The sequence below is a fragment of the Triplophysa dalaica genome, chromosome 4, assembly GCF_015846415.1.
Source record: "Triplophysa dalaica isolate WHDGS20190420 chromosome 4, ASM1584641v1, whole genome shotgun sequence".
Taxonomy (NCBI): domain Eukaryota; kingdom Metazoa; phylum Chordata; class Actinopteri; order Cypriniformes; family Nemacheilidae; genus Triplophysa; species Triplophysa dalaica.
Genome location: NC_079545.1, coordinates 3123758 through 3141411, shown reverse-complemented (window position 1 = coordinate 3141411; position 17654 = coordinate 3123758). Strand labels below are relative to the sequence as shown.

The window sequence follows — 17654 nt, the reverse complement described above, 5'->3', positions numbered from 1 at the left end:
ATAACAGAGAAAAAAGACTTTTGTGCAAAGCCACCGTGAGTTTAAACCCAACTACGATTGACAGCGAATCTAGTGGCATTTAACAACATGATTGAGTATCCCTTACATTCACAAAATCTTATTTTTTATTTATTTCATTCGTCTTGAGAGGTTGCTGTTTGCTTCTAATAAAAGTTGATGGTATAAATATGTACATGGTTTATATAGGCTACATACCTTAAAGACTTTTCTTTAATTTAAATAAATGATGGAGGTCAGTATGGTGACAAATGGTCTATGAAACTTGGTCTTTCTCTTGAAGTCTGATTCTTGCCTTTATCTTATTTTTGGTTCCTTTTATCGCAACTCCCTCCCTGCCAGATTATGGATGGGGGGTCCATAATTAGTTAGGATTGGGTGTGGGGAGGGGTTAGAATTAGCCAATCGGACAGTGTGTTATTGAAGGGGGTGCATAATCTGCCGGGGAATGTGTTTTTGGCACAACACCGGTGTTGTGCCTAATTTGCACCCCCCGTCATATTATGACTCCCCTCATAGACTTTGATGGGGATTCGCTAATCCTGGCCCTTCCCCCACACCTAACCCTAAATCCTAACCCCTCCCTCACACCAACCCTAACACCTAATGTTAGTGGGGAATGGGGTAGTCGTAATCTTGCGGGGGTTGCAAATTAGGCCCTGGGCATAGGCGTAGTAGCATCGCCCGCCGCGAGTCTGCTTCTATTAGTATGTAACTCGCATATGTACCCCAAATTAGAGTGTTTGGACTCGTGAATAGAGTGCATGTTTCCTTTTTTGTACTTTTCGCTGGTTAGAAGTTCGAAACCCGCTCGGAGCAGGTTCAGGTAGGGTCAGATGTCAGCCACGTGTGCAAACACAAACCATTTATACGAAACTTTTATACAAAAGTGAGTTAAAATAAAAAACATATCAGATGTGAAAGGGTAGGAAACAAAAAAATTTGCAATATAGCGGTGCAAGTTTTTAGTCACAATTGCTGTTTAAGAATCACTCTACTGGTACCAAGGATGCGTGCTGTATTTGACTGCTTTAAACTAAGTGAACTGAAAAGTGTTTGGCACTAAAGCATGTACCATTGATTTAAGAAAATCCAAAACACCACTTGCACAGAGGTTGACAAATTGTAGAAAAAAGACTTCTCATGAACCCTTATCGAAATAATAACAATTATTTATAATCAAATATTCGTTTTATGAGCTGTAATATTCAAATACAGTTTATTTGCAATATTATTTTCAAACAATGAGTAGGTTGTTAGAAACATTTTTTTACAAATATTTATAGTTGTTATTTATTTACTTCCTATTCATGCTAATCACTATTTATTTATATTAAAATAATACATTTTTCTCTAAAATTATCTTTATTTATTAATTTGTATAGGAGGGAAACAATCGTAAATCTTGCCCAGGGCACCAACAGAGGCTGGGCCGGCCCTTCTGCCTTGCAAATTTCTTTGGATTTTTTAATTACAATTTTAAAGTGAACAGTCTGCATAGAGTCCAAAGAGATATTAAACATTTTAAGGTTTTAAATGTTGAAAGGCTTGTTTATCTGACCAATTGCAGAATGTTGAAAGAAACGTCATCATTCCTGACATTGTCACGGTCAGTTAAATAATGGCCTCTAGCAGTTCACAAAGGTGATAAGACCATAAAGTAGAATGCTTTTCCACCCTATCTTTATTATTTACAATCTCAGTCTGCTCTGTCACACCCTTCTGCACCTCGGGGTGGAAGCTCATAAATTACCCTCTTGTAAACTACACCCACACCTCTCTCTCGCACAGAACATATCTACATGACCATCAGCAAATAGTCTTAATTTGAGCTTCTTTACAACAAAAAATATTAGCTTTTGTAATACATAAAAAGCTTATATATTTCTTCAATAGAGACTCAAATGCTCAAAATGCAATTCTTAATTCCTTCAACGGCATACAGCATGGCTGCAGTTCTATTGAGAAATTGAAAGTGTGAGCAGGATGCTAACAACAGAACCCTGAACATAGTGCTCTTGAATTCTAGTCTAAGCGTTTATAAAAAGCATTCCAGACCTGCTATAAACATACACAGACGCATCTGTTTGTAAGTAACTTATCAACAGGAAACTACTTTTAAACATTTTCTTACTATCATTTTGCTGTACACTTTAAAAAATGCAGGGTTTTTTCAACCCTTGGTTATGTCAAAAAGAGACAAGCCCAACCGATGTGGTAAATTATCCCAGCAATGTTCATATTTGGTTAATAAGTTAATACCCCAAAGGTTGGGTTTTAGTTCAATCAGTGGTACCCAGTGTAGGGAGCAAAGGTTAATGAAAATATTTATAAACTGCGATTTTTTTATATAGACTCCCGAATTAGAAATCATGAAGTCGATTTGATTTACAATTATAAACTGTGTTTCAATACAAGAAAACCAAAAATAATGTCTTTGTTTAAACTGGATGGATAATAAACAGCAGCCTACAAATCCTTGCTGTTTAATTTCCCAGGAGTTTACTAACTAAAATCCTGAGTGTTTGTCAGCGCCCCACCTAGTGGATAAATCCCTCCATTGCACACTATATCAAACTAGCCCTTTAACTCACAGAAAACCTTTGTATATGGACAAAGTATGGTTGACCAGGACCACACACAAAAAATCTGGCTTTCTTAAAACAGACATTTTGTTGACCATTGCTAAGTATTATGTATTTTAACCAAGTATTTATGAAATACAGTGATGTGGTTAAAGGCGTAGCCTTAAAGAAAGCGTTGTGAGAAAACCTTTTTTGTTCGGCATGTCTAATGCTGGCAATGCCAAAAGATTACTCTGAAAATCCTGCCAATATTGAATTTCCCACATATGTCCTTGAATTATGGCCTTAGATCGCCTTTGATTGACAGTTAAAATTTGCACTTCATCTCCAATCCCAAATCATCCCAATTATATGGACTATTATCTTACTGTATGGCACATAGTAATCATTCTGAAGGTCTCCGATGTTAATATCATGAGCTAATCGATCATTCCTTTATAATTGGGCCTGGTTTGATATAAGTGTGGCACACTCAGGACCTGTCTGAAATGGCGGCGTAAATTTTGACATCAGATTCTTTGCACCGCGCACCGTTACGCACAGAAATGGTTGGTTGTTGAATTTAATTTTTAGTTACAAAACAATTAACTAAACGTAAACTAGTCAAAAGCTATTGAAATTTAGTTATTAAATATTTAAAAATATGTGCATTTTCCAAAGTCAGCTTTGAACGGGCTTTGGGGTTTGAAGGAACACGTGTCGCTGAGGAGATCAACGATGTCATTACGGTTATTCACGTGCGCGCGCTGTGCGCGGGAAATTCTGGACCGTCAACTGCTGAAGGTGCGTATATGGGCGAGTGAAATATAGCCACATTTAAAATGAAAAATGATGATAAAAATGATATGTTACAAGCAATATTGCGATAATAATGGATACATGTCAACAATAAAATATGGTATTAACAGTAATTTAAACTTAATATGTTTCTTCACTCAGGTGCATGGATTAACTTGGCATTTAAAGTGTTTGAAGTGTTCGGTGTGCGCGATGTCTTTGGGTCACCACAACAGCTGCTTTATCAGAAATAAAGAGATTTTCTGTAAAACGGATTATAAAAGGTATACGACGCTATATTCATACGTCAGTTTAGATTTAGAAATATAAAAGTCTTCGCCATTTCAGATAAATTAACTTTCATAATAGGACTGTTGAGCTGGCTGGCAGTCTGATGTGTAGTTTAACACGGGTGTTCTGCATTTATTAAGATACTTCAGTAAAAAATGCATGAAAAGTAAACATTTTTACAAACTTTGCAATGAAGCAGGCTATTGCTTGATATTGGAGCCAAGTAGCCTGTTCTTGCTTTAAGCTAATGTATTTAGCTCCTAGAAATTATCCAAAATTTAGGATGGAGCTTTGGAAGATTGAAGCATTTACATTTTATTTAAACATATTATTAATTTAACCTTCAATATGCGAATTTTGTCAATATTTATAAGTTCTCTTTTCATTTCAAATCTGTATGACTTTATCCTGCAGAGCACAAAAGATGTTTTGATAAATGTTGGTATCCAAAAAGCCATACCAACACTTTTCAAAATATCTTTTTTGTGTTTTGCAGAAGGAAGAATATCGAACAGGTTTAAAACAGGGTGAGGAAATGTTGAGATTTCATTTTGAAGATGAAATATTTCTTCAAAGACTATCACAAATTTAGTATTCATGGTAGTTGTGTTTGGAGTTTAAACTGAAGCTTATTTTTTAGAAGAATTTAAAGGGGGAATAATTACACACCACCACATGAGCAAAGAGCCAGGAGAATATCTACAAAATGTAGTTACACAAAAATATAAACAAAAAAATAACAACCGATAAAACTGTGGTTAATGTATGCTTTATTTTCTGTGAACAATATTGTATTTCTATACTTACTTTTCAAATACAACCCATAATCTCTGCATGCTGTAGTTTACTTCACTGATGTTATATGCCATGATGTACAGTATGTTGTACCACATATTCTTTTCAGTGCTTTTGCCATAAAATGTGCTCGATGTCGACATACGGTCAGTGCCAATGACTGGGTTCGGCGGGCAGGAAAGGATATATACCATCTCGCCTGCTTCGCATGTATGTCCTGTAAAAGGCAGCTGTCTACAGGCGAAGAGTTTGGCTTGGTGGAGAACCAAGTTCTCTGTCGCCTTCACTACGATTTAATGCTGCATCACCTACGTCGTGTGTCAGACAGTGGTACAATTGTTTCTCTCATATCTTGGTTGCAGTTATTGTTAGCAGATTTTACTAATAGCTAGCTTTTTACAAAAAATCTTTTTATAAGTATATTTTACATATGACATCTGAAGTGATAAACTATTTACTTTATAACAGGGGGTGTAGCACATTTGAAGGGAAATTTACCGATGGACTGCATCCCAAAAACAGCGAAAAGACCTCGTACATCCTTCACTTCAGAGCAGCTTCAGGTAAGTGCTTTGTCATTGTCATTTTTATTTATTAAAGATCATTTTAATGCTTATCGACCTTTTCTTTATATATGGTAAGATATCAAAAAAAATAATGGAAGTGGTAATAACAATAATTATTATTATTATTATTTAAAAGTTTTTGTGCATGCATCTGCAGAAAACATTGTGTCTGATATGTGCAGGTTATGCAGACTCAGTTTATCCACGACAAGAACCCGGATGCACAAACCCTGCAGAGGCTGGCAGATGTAACTGGACTGAGCAGAAGAGTCGTACAGGTACATAACAGCTGGCTTAAGTTATGATATTAATTTACATAACATTTTAAATATTTGGCAGATGCTTTCGTGTGATCCTTTACCCTGCTAACACAGTAGTTTAGTTGGAAATATGGATTGAAAGACTCTGTATACAATAAGGCCGTTTTATTCTATCCATTAAGGTCTCATTAATATTCTATGTTATTTAATTCTAATTTAGGTTTGGTTCCAAAACTGTAGAGCCAGACAGAAGAGGAACGAAGTTCATGAAATAATTTCTCCACTGGGCAGCAAGACTTCTGAAATGCCGCTACTGTCAGATAACCTTCTCTTCTTGGCCTCAGGTAGACTCGAGACTCACTGAGACAAAAGTGTCCACACTGCCCTATGTTTCATTCTCTTAACTCTGTTCCTTTACTCTAAGATGTATGTTTTTCTGTGTGTGTCATTTGAAGTAACTGAAGTGGTAACTGTTATAAAAGAAAATTGTGACACAATGTACACAGTTCACAAAAAGTGTGAAAATCTAAACTGGCATAAAACCTTGATAACCAATTTGTAATTGTAATTTTATCAATTGTTATTTGTGTTTATTTAAGTATGAAAGCAACCGTTTAAATAAGGCATTATATGATGAAATGTTACCTGTCCTCAAAAGATTTTAAAATCACAAACTGCTCTGTAAAAACAGTAAACATCTGTATTTAAGCCTACATTTTCAATTAAAATCAGTAAGGCCGTGTTCACACTTGACTTCTATTTTGAAGCTGCTAGCGTTTGTTTTACATTATAATCCTATGGAGTAAACCGTGTTTTCAAAAATAGTCCTGAGTGCTTTTTTGAATGCCAGCTTCTTTTTCTGCGGCTCAGAGCGTCTTATAGGAATGGAAAAAGTTCAAATTTTCAGAAAAAACCTGCCTTATTTCAAGCACCCTTTTTTCACATCTAACCAATGACAGAGACCTGTCGTTTTCATAACAACATGCGAGGAACGTGATTAGTCGAAAAGGCTCAAGCTCGAAAAAATAAAATGCCATCCGAAATCCCGTTGGAACATTATTTTGTATAAATGTAAGTTTAATTTTCACTTTCAATAACTTCTGATTGCATTTCTAGTGAGAAAATAGTATTTTAGCTTCAAATATGTGATTGGTTATTGCAAAGATGCTCTCAGTTTATAATTAAAATAGACTTTTGTTACGCTGCCTATGAAGCCTGTCTGCCTTCCTGCACAAATGCTATCTTTGAACATTGCCGGCTGCTATTTGTATCCACAACGCTACGAGCGTTTTCTTTTACTAAAAAGGTGCCATTGTCAACTTTTCTTGTCAAAAAAGAAGTCAAGTGTGAACACGGCTTTAATACTGACATTGACATTTGCCTCTTTTTACCCTAAAACAAATTAGAAAGATAAAAAACACTGAAAAAGTCACAAGGCTTTGCTAAAAGTCACTTACTGAAAAGAAAGTTAAGTTTGACATGCTTCTTCCCCTAAAATAGACATTTTTATCAAAACAATTATCTGTCACAGTTCATCTAATGACTTGATATAATTCAGTCATCACTGTTCTTCATCCATTGAAATTGTGTCAGAGGTTATAGGGCTCTAATTTTGACTGTGTGTTTAATTACAACTACAATTGAATGTCCAATCAAATAATGACCACCATACTTTTCATTCAGCCAGCAATTTACCAGTGACCACTAAATACTGAAGATGCATTGATCCACTGCTCTGTCCATTAAAGTCAACATGTCTTAGATAAAGTGTTCTATTGATTTGAACACACTTAAAATAAGTCACAATGGACAAAAATGAAACTTAAACGGCTTGTTATTTGGGCAATTTCTTTTATACCCCTACACTGTTTATCTTGCTCTATTCACACCAAGTGATCAATTCAGTCAAACCTAATAGGGTCACCATCTGTACCTATAGAGAGAACTTTGATTAACAACAATATCAGCACAGAAGTCATGTACAAGAGCTTACTTTTAACATTCGCTTAAACTACTTTACTTTCAGGGGATAAAAGAATAGCATCACAACGAACCTGTTGTTTTTTTACATTTTCTACTGTCTAGTTTTGTCAACTTTTATTTTGACGTGTAAAAATTGTTTGGTGTATTGTGTGGACAGTGCTCCGGGAAATTGCATTGTGACTTTCCTTGATAGCTTTCCTCTTTCATCTGGCTCTAGTTTAATTCTTAGCAATTTGCAGTATATTGTCTCGAGTTCAACACAGTTTTTTACTTGTTCAACTCTTTTATTAACATCTTTAACTGCATGCTACAATCACTCATTTCTGAGTGCACATCCCTCATCTCTTAAAACGCAAGATTTCTGACTGTAAAGGTCACTATTCTTCAGCGAAACAATAACTGTCAAGATAGCAAGCGTCAGATTTCTTTTGATCTCTCTGTCACAAAACAATAGGAAACACCAGGGCACAGCAAACAATGTGTAGCGAATGTATAGCGTACTCTCAGCCAAATGCAACAAAGTTTTAACAATTATAAAGTATAAATGGCTCACTTTTTGCACTCAACATTCTCTCAGACTTTTGGACAAATACAAGCACGTATATTGTATAAATAAACTGTATAATTTGGTATCTATTGTCAGCAGATAGTCACAGTTAAATAGCTCATGAGGGTTTAATAATGTCTAGTTTCAGCTTTGATACCATGTGACTGTGTATGGATAAATAAATGGGCATGATGGAGCTGAATCTAGGTGTGTGGTCAATGCTACATACATTCAAACACATTTATTGTAGAAGTACAAACTGTTAAAATATTACTAACAGTAATATAGAGTTATTTCTTATTCTGTTAAAATTTCAGCATTTATTGGTCAAATGCATAAAGCAGAGATCAAACAACATTTTAAAAACATCGATAAAAAATACTGTGGTAGTGCTATGGTAAAGTGATGTATCAGATTGTAATGTTGTGGTACTTTTATTAAATATTGAATCATTCCTATATGTATTTTATTTACACACTTACACAAGGTTTTAAAAAAAATGAAACTGCATTGCCAAGGGAAGGAACAGAGTCCTACGAAAAACATGTTGGAATAGCACTTTGAACGGTTTATTCTCTCTACAATAATGATGTATTATAACTTATATTCTACTTATATGTCATATTAATAGTGATAATATTAACATTATCTTGACAATAGATTTTTTCCAGAATACGTTTTTAAATAAGAGCGAGAAATAACCACAGGTCCACCTCATCTCTAAACAATTTCTCAGGGGTTTTGCCTTTCTACTCCCTCTCTCTCTCCTCATTGTTCGAGCTTCTCTCTGCCTATAGTAAAGCTTTGGAGAACTGTCTCCATGCGAAGCCCGGCTCTCACATTACTGCTCATTGTCTACTCCCTGAATGGTGTCGGTGTACAGAAATGGACTTTGTCTGAGGCATATCAGGTTACCTAAGATTAAAAAAATTGGGGTAATGATCATAACAGTACATCCTGTCCCATGGTGTATATTAAGTCACCTCCATTGTGAACAGTGGTTATCAGTCTTATTACCTGGTGTAAATTACTTTGGTAAAAATTTCACAAACTTAAATAAAAGCATCTTGATGAAAATATTATTTTCTACTTTAATTTCTACTTTATTTCAGTGTTAATTTTCACTTAAGTGAAAAATAGCTCAGTTTGTGCATAGTGCCTTGGGAAAACTGTATTGTGTTTTATTGGTTTCAGTAAGGAAATACCCATTTACCTGTGGAGCAACGTGATTGGCCAGTCACAGATTTCCATAGCCAACAGCTTTTTTGGAGCAGTCCCAGCTCAAATACTTATCTCACCTGAACACGCCACATATACGCCACCAGATCCTCTTAGGACAAACAATATATAGGAGATTCTCATCTGATCAGTGTAAGTACTCATCTGCAATATTTATTCTTCTTTATTTGCATACAAATTCATTGTTAATTGCATATAACTGCCTTTATCAATGGATTTTTGGATTTTTTAACAATATTGCACACAAATGCATAATATTGTTATATTGTTACCATATTAAACAAAACATTAAACGTCATCAAATCGCAGATTAAGACAAAATAATACAAAAGGTTGTAAACTGTTTGTCAAAAACTAAAGAATGCATTAGCCAATGTTAATGTGAGCTATACTGTAAAAATACTCAGAAAAAATATTATTCAATGGCATTGAAGAACATTTTGACCCTGAGTGAAACATAAGTGCACTCTGACTAACGAACAACATCTATATTTCTCTCATCAGCTTTCTTGTCTCGTTTTGCGAGGATCATGACCTCCAGCTTCTCCACTTATAGCTACTCTCATAGGCAGCCCTCTTTCTCCAGCATGTCCGTGCGGGACAGTGGGGTTCGGGGGCGGTCTAAAGTCCCCGTGTCCCTCTCTTCAGCCAGTACGCTGTCCCGGTCTCGATCCATCTCACTGGGAAACGGCCTAAACATCCTCAGCAACCTCTCGCTGAATGGTTTTGGCGTAGGTGCTAGCGAGAAGGAAACCATGCAAGGTCTAAACGATCGACTGGGCAGCTACCTGGAGAAGGTGCGCACACTGGAGAAGTCCAACGCCGACCTGGAGATGAAGATCAAACAGATGATGATCAATCGAACACCCAAGGGTCATGACATCGAGGGAATGATGGCTCAAGCGTATGCAATTGGACAAGAGGTTGGTGGTAATCTCAATGTCACGTGATCCACTCTTCTATGTCATTGCTGAGGTTACGTGTGTCAAAATTTAAAGACTGTCTTGTTTAGTGGTGTCATTATATGAGAGCGCTGTCGTCACATCTGGGTTCTCTAGGTGAGAAAGAAGACCTTGGAGAACGCACGTATAATGCTGGAGATTGATAACGCTAAGCTTGCAGCAGATGATTTTAGGGTCAAGTGAGTTTTGCTCTTTTTATTTCATTTCTATGAATGCGATGGGATGTTTTTGTACTTGTAGGTATTGGTGGTATACTTTGTTGGGTTTATTAACAGATGGGAGGCAGAAGCCACTCTTTGTCAGTCAGTTGAGAGAGACTGCCACGCTTTGAGACGAGCTAAATCTGATCATGATCAGATCATCGCCACCCTCAGAGGAGACCTGGAAAGTCTGAAAGAAGAGCTCTATTTCTTGAAGAAGAATCATGACGAGGTAATATGTAGACACGTAAAGACTTTACAGTATATATGTTTTTATATAAATACTGTATATATGTACAGACTATAGTTTAAACATTGAAGTATTTTTGATCTATTTCAAACTTTTCATGTCGCACGTTTGACTATCTACAATATCTCGGTCACCGTTTGTCTGCCGATGGCACTTGGTTTGATATGTTGATATGTAATGCGATCCATACATACACGTTCAAATACATCCTATCAAACACGGATTCCATCCTGTCTGTCTACATGTAGGAGATGAGCGCACTGATGACCCGTCTAGCCAACGAGCAATTTAATGTGGAGGTGGATGCGGCACAGGGGCCAGACCTGGGAGCCATCATGGCAGAGCTGAGGGCACAGTATGAGGGCATTGCACGGAAGAACAAAGAGGACGCTGAGATGTGGTACCTGAAGAAGGTCAGTCCACAGCCAGCATAACTCAAAATCTATTCTTAAATTCTCAAGTTCATGGTAAACACAGGTGTGTTTGAATGAATGTGTATTCTGCGACACAATAAACACGGCTGATGTGTACACATGTGACAGCTGGAGACCGTGCAGTCTGAGGTGAAGGAGAGCAATGAAGCTCTGCGATGTGCTCAGAGCGAGCTGAATGAAAGACGACGCTTCATGCAGGCACTGGAGGTGGAGCTGGACAATCTGCGGAAACAGGTGACTCTCATTCTCAAAGAAATGAAAAAAAAATCCTATTGTCTTTTTACCTTTATGCTTTGAATATGGCTGTTAATCAATTAAGATGTAATTAATCACATGACATGGTTATTAATCAGAATAAATATTTGCTAAGAACATCCCCCCAAATAAGAGAATTCAAATGACAAAATGTGTTTTGTGGACAAGCATTATTTAACCCTAAAACCTGTTTTTTATGTCAGCTTTTCAATACTCCAAAATAGATTTTAAAAGACCTTTTCATTTTTAAATATATGTATACACAGTACATGTTTTTTATATTACATATATTACAGATATATTACATCTGCATTTATTTTGTTTGACAACAAATGTTCAGACGTGTCAAGGCCATCACTTCAGCACAGGAAACCAGAATTCCATCCATCTGCTGTTCTTCCTCATTTAAACAGACACCACATGTCAACATGTACAGTCATAAATAATCTGTAATCACATGTGATACCATAAGTGATGACAATCTAAAAACACACACATCCCATGGGCTGAACAGGTGATAAAGGTTTTTCAGTGTGTTGTTCAAATAATTGTTCACACATAGGTCCAAAGTTTCGAGACATGTTCTCATTCTTTATTCATATTTTCCCCATGTCCTACAGCAATATTTAATTCATCAAACTGATTGCACTAAACAAATGTGAATTATGTTGCAACTAGAAATCTTGTTTTAGCATCTTAAGTGAAAATTAAGTTCTTGTTATTTTCTGTTTTTAGTAGCTCATTTCTTATGGTTTGGCTTTTGTGGTGCACAAATCATACAATTATTCTTTCTTGCTCAATACTTAATCCTTATGACTCACCACAGGTCAGTGTTCTCGAGGGAAACCTTGGAGAGACGAATCAGAAGTACACCGTTGAGATCGAGCGACTCCAGGGCACGCTCACACAACTGGAGGATGAACTCTCGCAACTGCGTCTGGACATGCAAAGAATCAAAACAGATTATGAGCAGTTACTGAGAATCAAACAGAATCTGGAGCTGGAAATCGCCACTTACAGAAGACTGCTGGATGGAGAGGAAGTGTAAGAAGAATCTTGATTCTATTGAAGCCTTTGTAACATAAGCAATCATTAATTACATGTTTCATGTTCGTTTTTTAGAATTAAAGAGAAGCCACCTCCTAAAAGTAAGTCGGCTGTAAACGGACAGAGATGATACTTTTAAAATTTGAATATGTTCATATATGTTTTTTGTCTTTTTGAAGAAGATCCTGAAGTCAGAACAAGAAAGATTGTCAAGGTGGTAACCCAGACCATGATAAATGGAAAGGTGGTGGATGAATCAAGTGAGGTGGAAGAGATAGAAGACCGAAAAAAGTGAGTTGAGCTCACAAGAGATTCTGATCGTAGTCCACATTGTTATGTTTTGTATTCATGGGTACATGAGATGTATCACAAGACTGTTACCAGTGAGCTTTTCCATTTTCCAAGCAGTAAATAAACAGTCAAATTATTAAAAAGAAGTGACGTGTCATTTGTATCGATGTCGATTTGTCAGAAGCAAGAATTGAATAAATAAATCCACTAAATTTGTTTTGCCTTTTTATTAGCCAGAAGGGTACAAATAATTCCTACAAACATTTTTATACATATCTGAATGTCTCTATTCTGATATTGTTTCTTCTCCACTTCTCCAGGTCTGAGTCTATAAGGCGAGTCGCAATAGAGCGGGTCATTTAAGAATAGCACAATAGTGAAACAAAACGCATACGATTCTAGCTGGTGTCCTGAATGAAGTACTAGTTTTACAGGCAGTAGAAAAATGATATGTAGCTTCGCATGGGGATGTACACCTGTCGGGTCACAGTGTCCACGGTGGTGTGTGAGAGAACCGCGCCAAAGGACGAAATCAAGACCTCCTCATTTTGAGAACCGCCCTGACACAAATGTGTAGTTTCAAATGTCATGCTTTTGTGAGGGTTTCTAAATAAAACACCCATCATAGTTCTAGTAAACAAGTAACAATTTAGATGAGTAATCTTTTACATAGACATCCCTCTCTGTATCTTGCATTTCATTTGTAGACTTTGGGCTTAGATACATTCCAGTCTGAAGAGAATTGTAACATATCTAATGTTATCGAAACAAATCTAATATGAAGTATCTATCAGTAAGTACACAACATTTTGCTTAAAGGCATCTATTGAATCGCCTCGATCTTTAGAAAACTGTATATTAACTCCTCAGGAAACCTTTGTACAGCTGATGGAAAACCCATAAGTCATGTAATACAAGGCTGCGACAATAAGACACAAGTGCACCTAGTGTCTCCAAATGTATTGTTTAGTCTGCTATAGCTGAGAGATTTTGAAACATTAGATGCTGTTTGCTCTCTGAAACTGCAGAGTAGGTCTTCCTCATCATTGTCTGATAACTGTTGCCGTTATGATTGTAACAAATGCACACATTACACACTACAGCCTACACTTTGGGCAATATAATGGACAATAAAAGTTACACAAGCCTCCAACATACTGTACGTGTAATAGGTGCCAACTCTGTGCCTTTGGCAGTTAAGGTGGGTTTCTTTGACATTGCTCTTAAACACATTTTCCTCTTCAATACTACACTCCTAGGCCTCTTTAGTGTCTCATTCATTGATATTGACCCCGCTGAAATAATTTAGTATAATTATGTTAGCCTTAAGGATATAAACAAGTGTTCTCCAAAACATTTACAAAATTACATTTAAGTAATAGGCATTCAAAAGTCGTATACTTCCACCTGGTGTCTTAAAATCTATATATTAGAGGAAGTGAACGACTCTTGAATGCCTATTACTAAGTGGTTATATAGATATTAAGACACCAATTGTGTTAGTTACATCTACTGGCCAGTTTTTAATCAGAACATAAAGTTAATAAAAATAAATGTATTTAAAATCTAATTCAAAGAAATTGTATCCGATATTGAATTAACAAAGGTAAAGGCAAAATCTTCCTGTGTTGAGATCATTCAGAGGGAGAGAAAAGACCTAAAAGAAGATTTTTTAGCATGTTTGCATTTTTATTACAACCGTTTAGCGCCGATTGAGCGTTAAAGCCACACTCGTTTTATACGTATTTGGCTCCACATATTGTTGTGGGTGTAATATAGACGTGTATTTTTATATATTTCCAGACAACAACACCGTTTTATACACGTTACATAACAATACTGCAGCTAACACATCTTCTTTGGTCGGTGGACTCGACAAACAGACCTTATGACATCATAGAATAATCCCCTGCAGCGATAATAGGTCCTCACTGACCCTTCCAGCTCATTCGCAACGGATCCAGTACAAGACAAGTAGTTATCATCTGACGGGTAGTAAGTCATGTTTTTCAACACATTGAGGTTGTTTGACATTGCAACAATGGATTTCGCGAAAATGCTTGACAAGTTCAGCTTGCGAGGCCACAGATTTGAGATGGAAAGACGACGATCTAAGTCATATATGGGAGGCCTTAAACCCGACATCGCCTTAAGAGAAACGGCTCTCTTTCAACAACGATGTGAGAGGTGGGCTCCATATCTGCAAACGCCGTCTTTAAAATCAAAGCTTGAAGAAATGCTTGCTTCATCTGAGCTAACGTTAGCACATAAAACGGTTAACGTTAAGCCGCGGGCACACTTCACTTTACGCGTACGTGTCCATATCACGCCTTAAACCCGAGGAAAAGCCCTGGAACAACAACGATGTATCAGTTGGTCCCCACATCTTAGGTATTCTGTAGGAAAGTAGGAGGTTGAATATTTGCCTGATTCTTCTGAGCTAACGTTAAAATGGCACACATAAAATGTGCATGACAAAAAGTGCTCATGATGTGAATGTCATTGTGAGCGGGTGGTGGTGGGCCAAAAAAGTGCACTTCATTATGTGCACTAAAAATGGCACACATAAAATGTGCATGACAAAAAGTGCTCATGATGTGAATGTCATTGTGAGCGGGTGGTGGTGGGCCAAAAAAGTGCACTTAATTTATGTGCGTAAGACCATAAAAATGGCACACATAAAATGATAATGACAAAAAGTGCTCATGATGTGAATGTCATTGTGAGCGGGTGGTGGTGGGCTAAAAAAGTGCACTTCATTTATGTGCACTAAAAATGGCACACATAAAATGTGCATGACAAAAAGTGCTCATGATGTGAATGTAATTGTGAGCGGGTGGTGGTGGGCCAAAAAAAAAGCACTTCATATATGTGCACTAAAAATGGCACACATGAAATGTGCATGACAAAAAGTGCTCATGATGTGAATGTCATTGTGAGTGGGTGGTGGTGGGCCAAAAAAAAGTGCACTTCATTTATGTGAGCGGGTGGTGGTGGGCTAAAAAAGTGCACTTCATTTATGTGCACTAAAAATGGCACACATAAAATGTGCATGACAAAAAGTGCTCATGATGTGAATGTCATTGTGAGCGGGTGGTGGTGGGCCAAAAAAAAAGCACTTCATATATGTGCACTAAAAATGGCACACATGAAATGTGCATGACAAAAAGTGCTCATGATGTGAATGTCATTGTGAGCGGGTGGTGGTGGGCAAAAAAGTGCACTTCATTTATGTGAGTAAGTCCATAAAAATGGCACACATAAAATGTGCATGACAAAAGTGCTCATGATGTGGATGTCCTTGTGAGTCCTTCTGAAATGGCGCTAAACTGCTGTAATAAAAAAAAAGCTTCTTTTCTGTCTTTTCTCTCCCTCTGAAAGATTTCAAGACACAGGAAGATTCTGCTTACCTTTGTTAATTCAATTTCGGATACATTTTCTTGGAATTAGATACCGTAAATCAGCTAGACAGTTTATTTTTATGGTGTTTTAAAAGTTGTTATTGGGACATTTTACAAGAACTTACTAACACTTAATTTATGTGCACTAAAAATGGAACACACTGTTCTGTAATATGCGAGGGGGTGTTGGTGGGACAAATATTTCACTTCATTTAGATAGTCATAGATAGATGGCCTTCGGTAGATAGTGCCAGTATTGTTTATGCTGCAAAATACTATGGGGCAGTATTCAGGACTAGTCATTTTTTTCCTTCTTTCTTTTTGTATTAATATAATGCAAACATAGAAAACGATTTACTTGTGCTAAACATATAGTGTGTGACTATAGAGGGTATGCATAAACGTTACTTTACCACGTGAGCACGCTGGAGAGTGCCGTCCTGGGTGGCAAAACACTCAATAAATTAATTGCTTACAATACCAGGAAATGCAATTCCGCGCAACATTTCAGTGTCCAGGAATACCTGATTCCTTTGTAAGTTGTAGGGAAGCCGTAATGATCAACGTCGAGTCCAGCTGCTTGTTATTTCAGCAAATAATTGAGTGTTTTATGCCCGGTTTCTAATACTCTCCTCAGCCATTTTTCTGCGTGTTTTACCACTCAGGGGAACGTGTCCAGGCTCTCAAGGGAGCGTGTCCAGTTTGTTCACGTGGGAAGGTAACGCCAATGCATACCCTTTATTTACATGTGCTAAAGATATGTCAGTGAAAGTTGTTTTTGATCAAGCAAGACACCTCTAACATTAGTTAGTCTGGGACTATAGGCTTAAGCCCTGTCTGAGAAACCACCCCTTCATTTTTTATTTCAGCCACTACAAACATTGCTAAAGTTCAATATAAATTTTAGCATTTTTGTGGACTTCATCTGAATTAAAAGTATATACATCTTTATTTTGTTTATTCATTATTCTCCTGATTTAGAGACATGTTTATAATGAAATGTTGAAAAAGTGATGAGAAAAACAGTTCTTTCATTGACAAACTCATATTTCCTGTTCCTCTTACAAATAAAAAATACAAACGCAAGGTTTTATATGTTTCACTTCTTCAAGTTGAAAAAAGTGTTGTGCCAGTCAATACCCAGAACCAGTATAAATACAAACTGTGAGAGAACTAAAGACACAAGTGGAATTAACAGAAAACCATAGAAACTGATGTAGGATTTATTACATTTACATTTACGCATTTGTCAGACGCTTCTATCCAAAGCGACTTACATTGCTTTATCCTATACATTTTACATAGGTATTTGCAATCCCGTGGGATTGAACCCACAACCTTGCGCAATGCTCTTACCACTGAGCTACCAGAGAGTTACCAATGATTAACATAGTAATGATTAACTAAATGAACAGGCCACAAGGTGAACAACTAGAATACTATAAACAAACAAAAAGTCCCGGATAAAAACAAAGGTAATGTTTTATTAAAAACCCAAAAGAACAAATAAAACCAGATCCAAAATTGACTCTGCTTCTCATTTTGTATCCTCTAAGGGGATACGCTCAATTATTTGCAATGTTTGTATTTATGTGTGGTAAAGATGAATGAATGAGGCATTTATACCGGCTTTAAATAATGTAATTTGAGAGCATAAGAGCATTTCTACTGAAAAACAACATATTTCTTGTCTAGGAACGACGTTATTTGAAGGTGAAAAATGACTAGACAAGCTGGCATAGCTTACAGTAGG

The 17654-nt window shown here is 36.7% G+C and overlaps 2 protein-coding genes across 3 annotated transcripts; both read left to right on the top strand.

Annotated features, from left to right (window-relative positions):
• The first annotated feature begins 3364 nt into the window (after window positions 1-3364).
• On the top strand, window positions 3365-6229 carry lhx6b (LIM homeobox 6b). The gene is made up of 6 exons (XM_056746783.1): window positions 3365-3386; window positions 3543-3664; window positions 4576-4796; window positions 4935-5029; window positions 5215-5310; window positions 5513-6229. Exons 2-6 carry the CDS (start codon window positions 3594-3596, stop codon window positions 5654-5656), a joined length of 627 nt encoding a protein of 208 aa, XP_056602761.1. The 5' UTR covers window positions 3365-3386; window positions 3543-3593; the 3' UTR covers window positions 5657-6229.
• Window positions 6230-9053: 2824 nt separating this feature from the next.
• Window positions 9054-14925, top strand: krt1-c5 (keratin, type 1, gene c5). 2 transcript variants are annotated; one of them, XM_056746782.1, is made up of 10 exons: window positions 9054-9193; window positions 9566-9984; window positions 10120-10202; window positions 10299-10455; window positions 10722-10886; window positions 11016-11141; window positions 11989-12206; window positions 12285-12310; window positions 12392-12500; window positions 12821-14925. In XM_056746782.1, exons 2-10 carry the CDS (start codon window positions 9592-9594, stop codon window positions 12861-12863), a joined length of 1320 nt encoding a protein of 439 aa, XP_056602760.1. In that variant the 5' UTR covers window positions 9054-9193; window positions 9566-9591; the 3' UTR covers window positions 12864-14925. The 2 variants fall into 2 exon arrangements, with proteins under 2 accessions (XP_056602760.1, XP_056602759.1); XM_056746781.1 differs by having other exon boundaries at window positions 12389-12500.
• Window positions 14926-17654: the final 2729 nt, after the last annotated feature.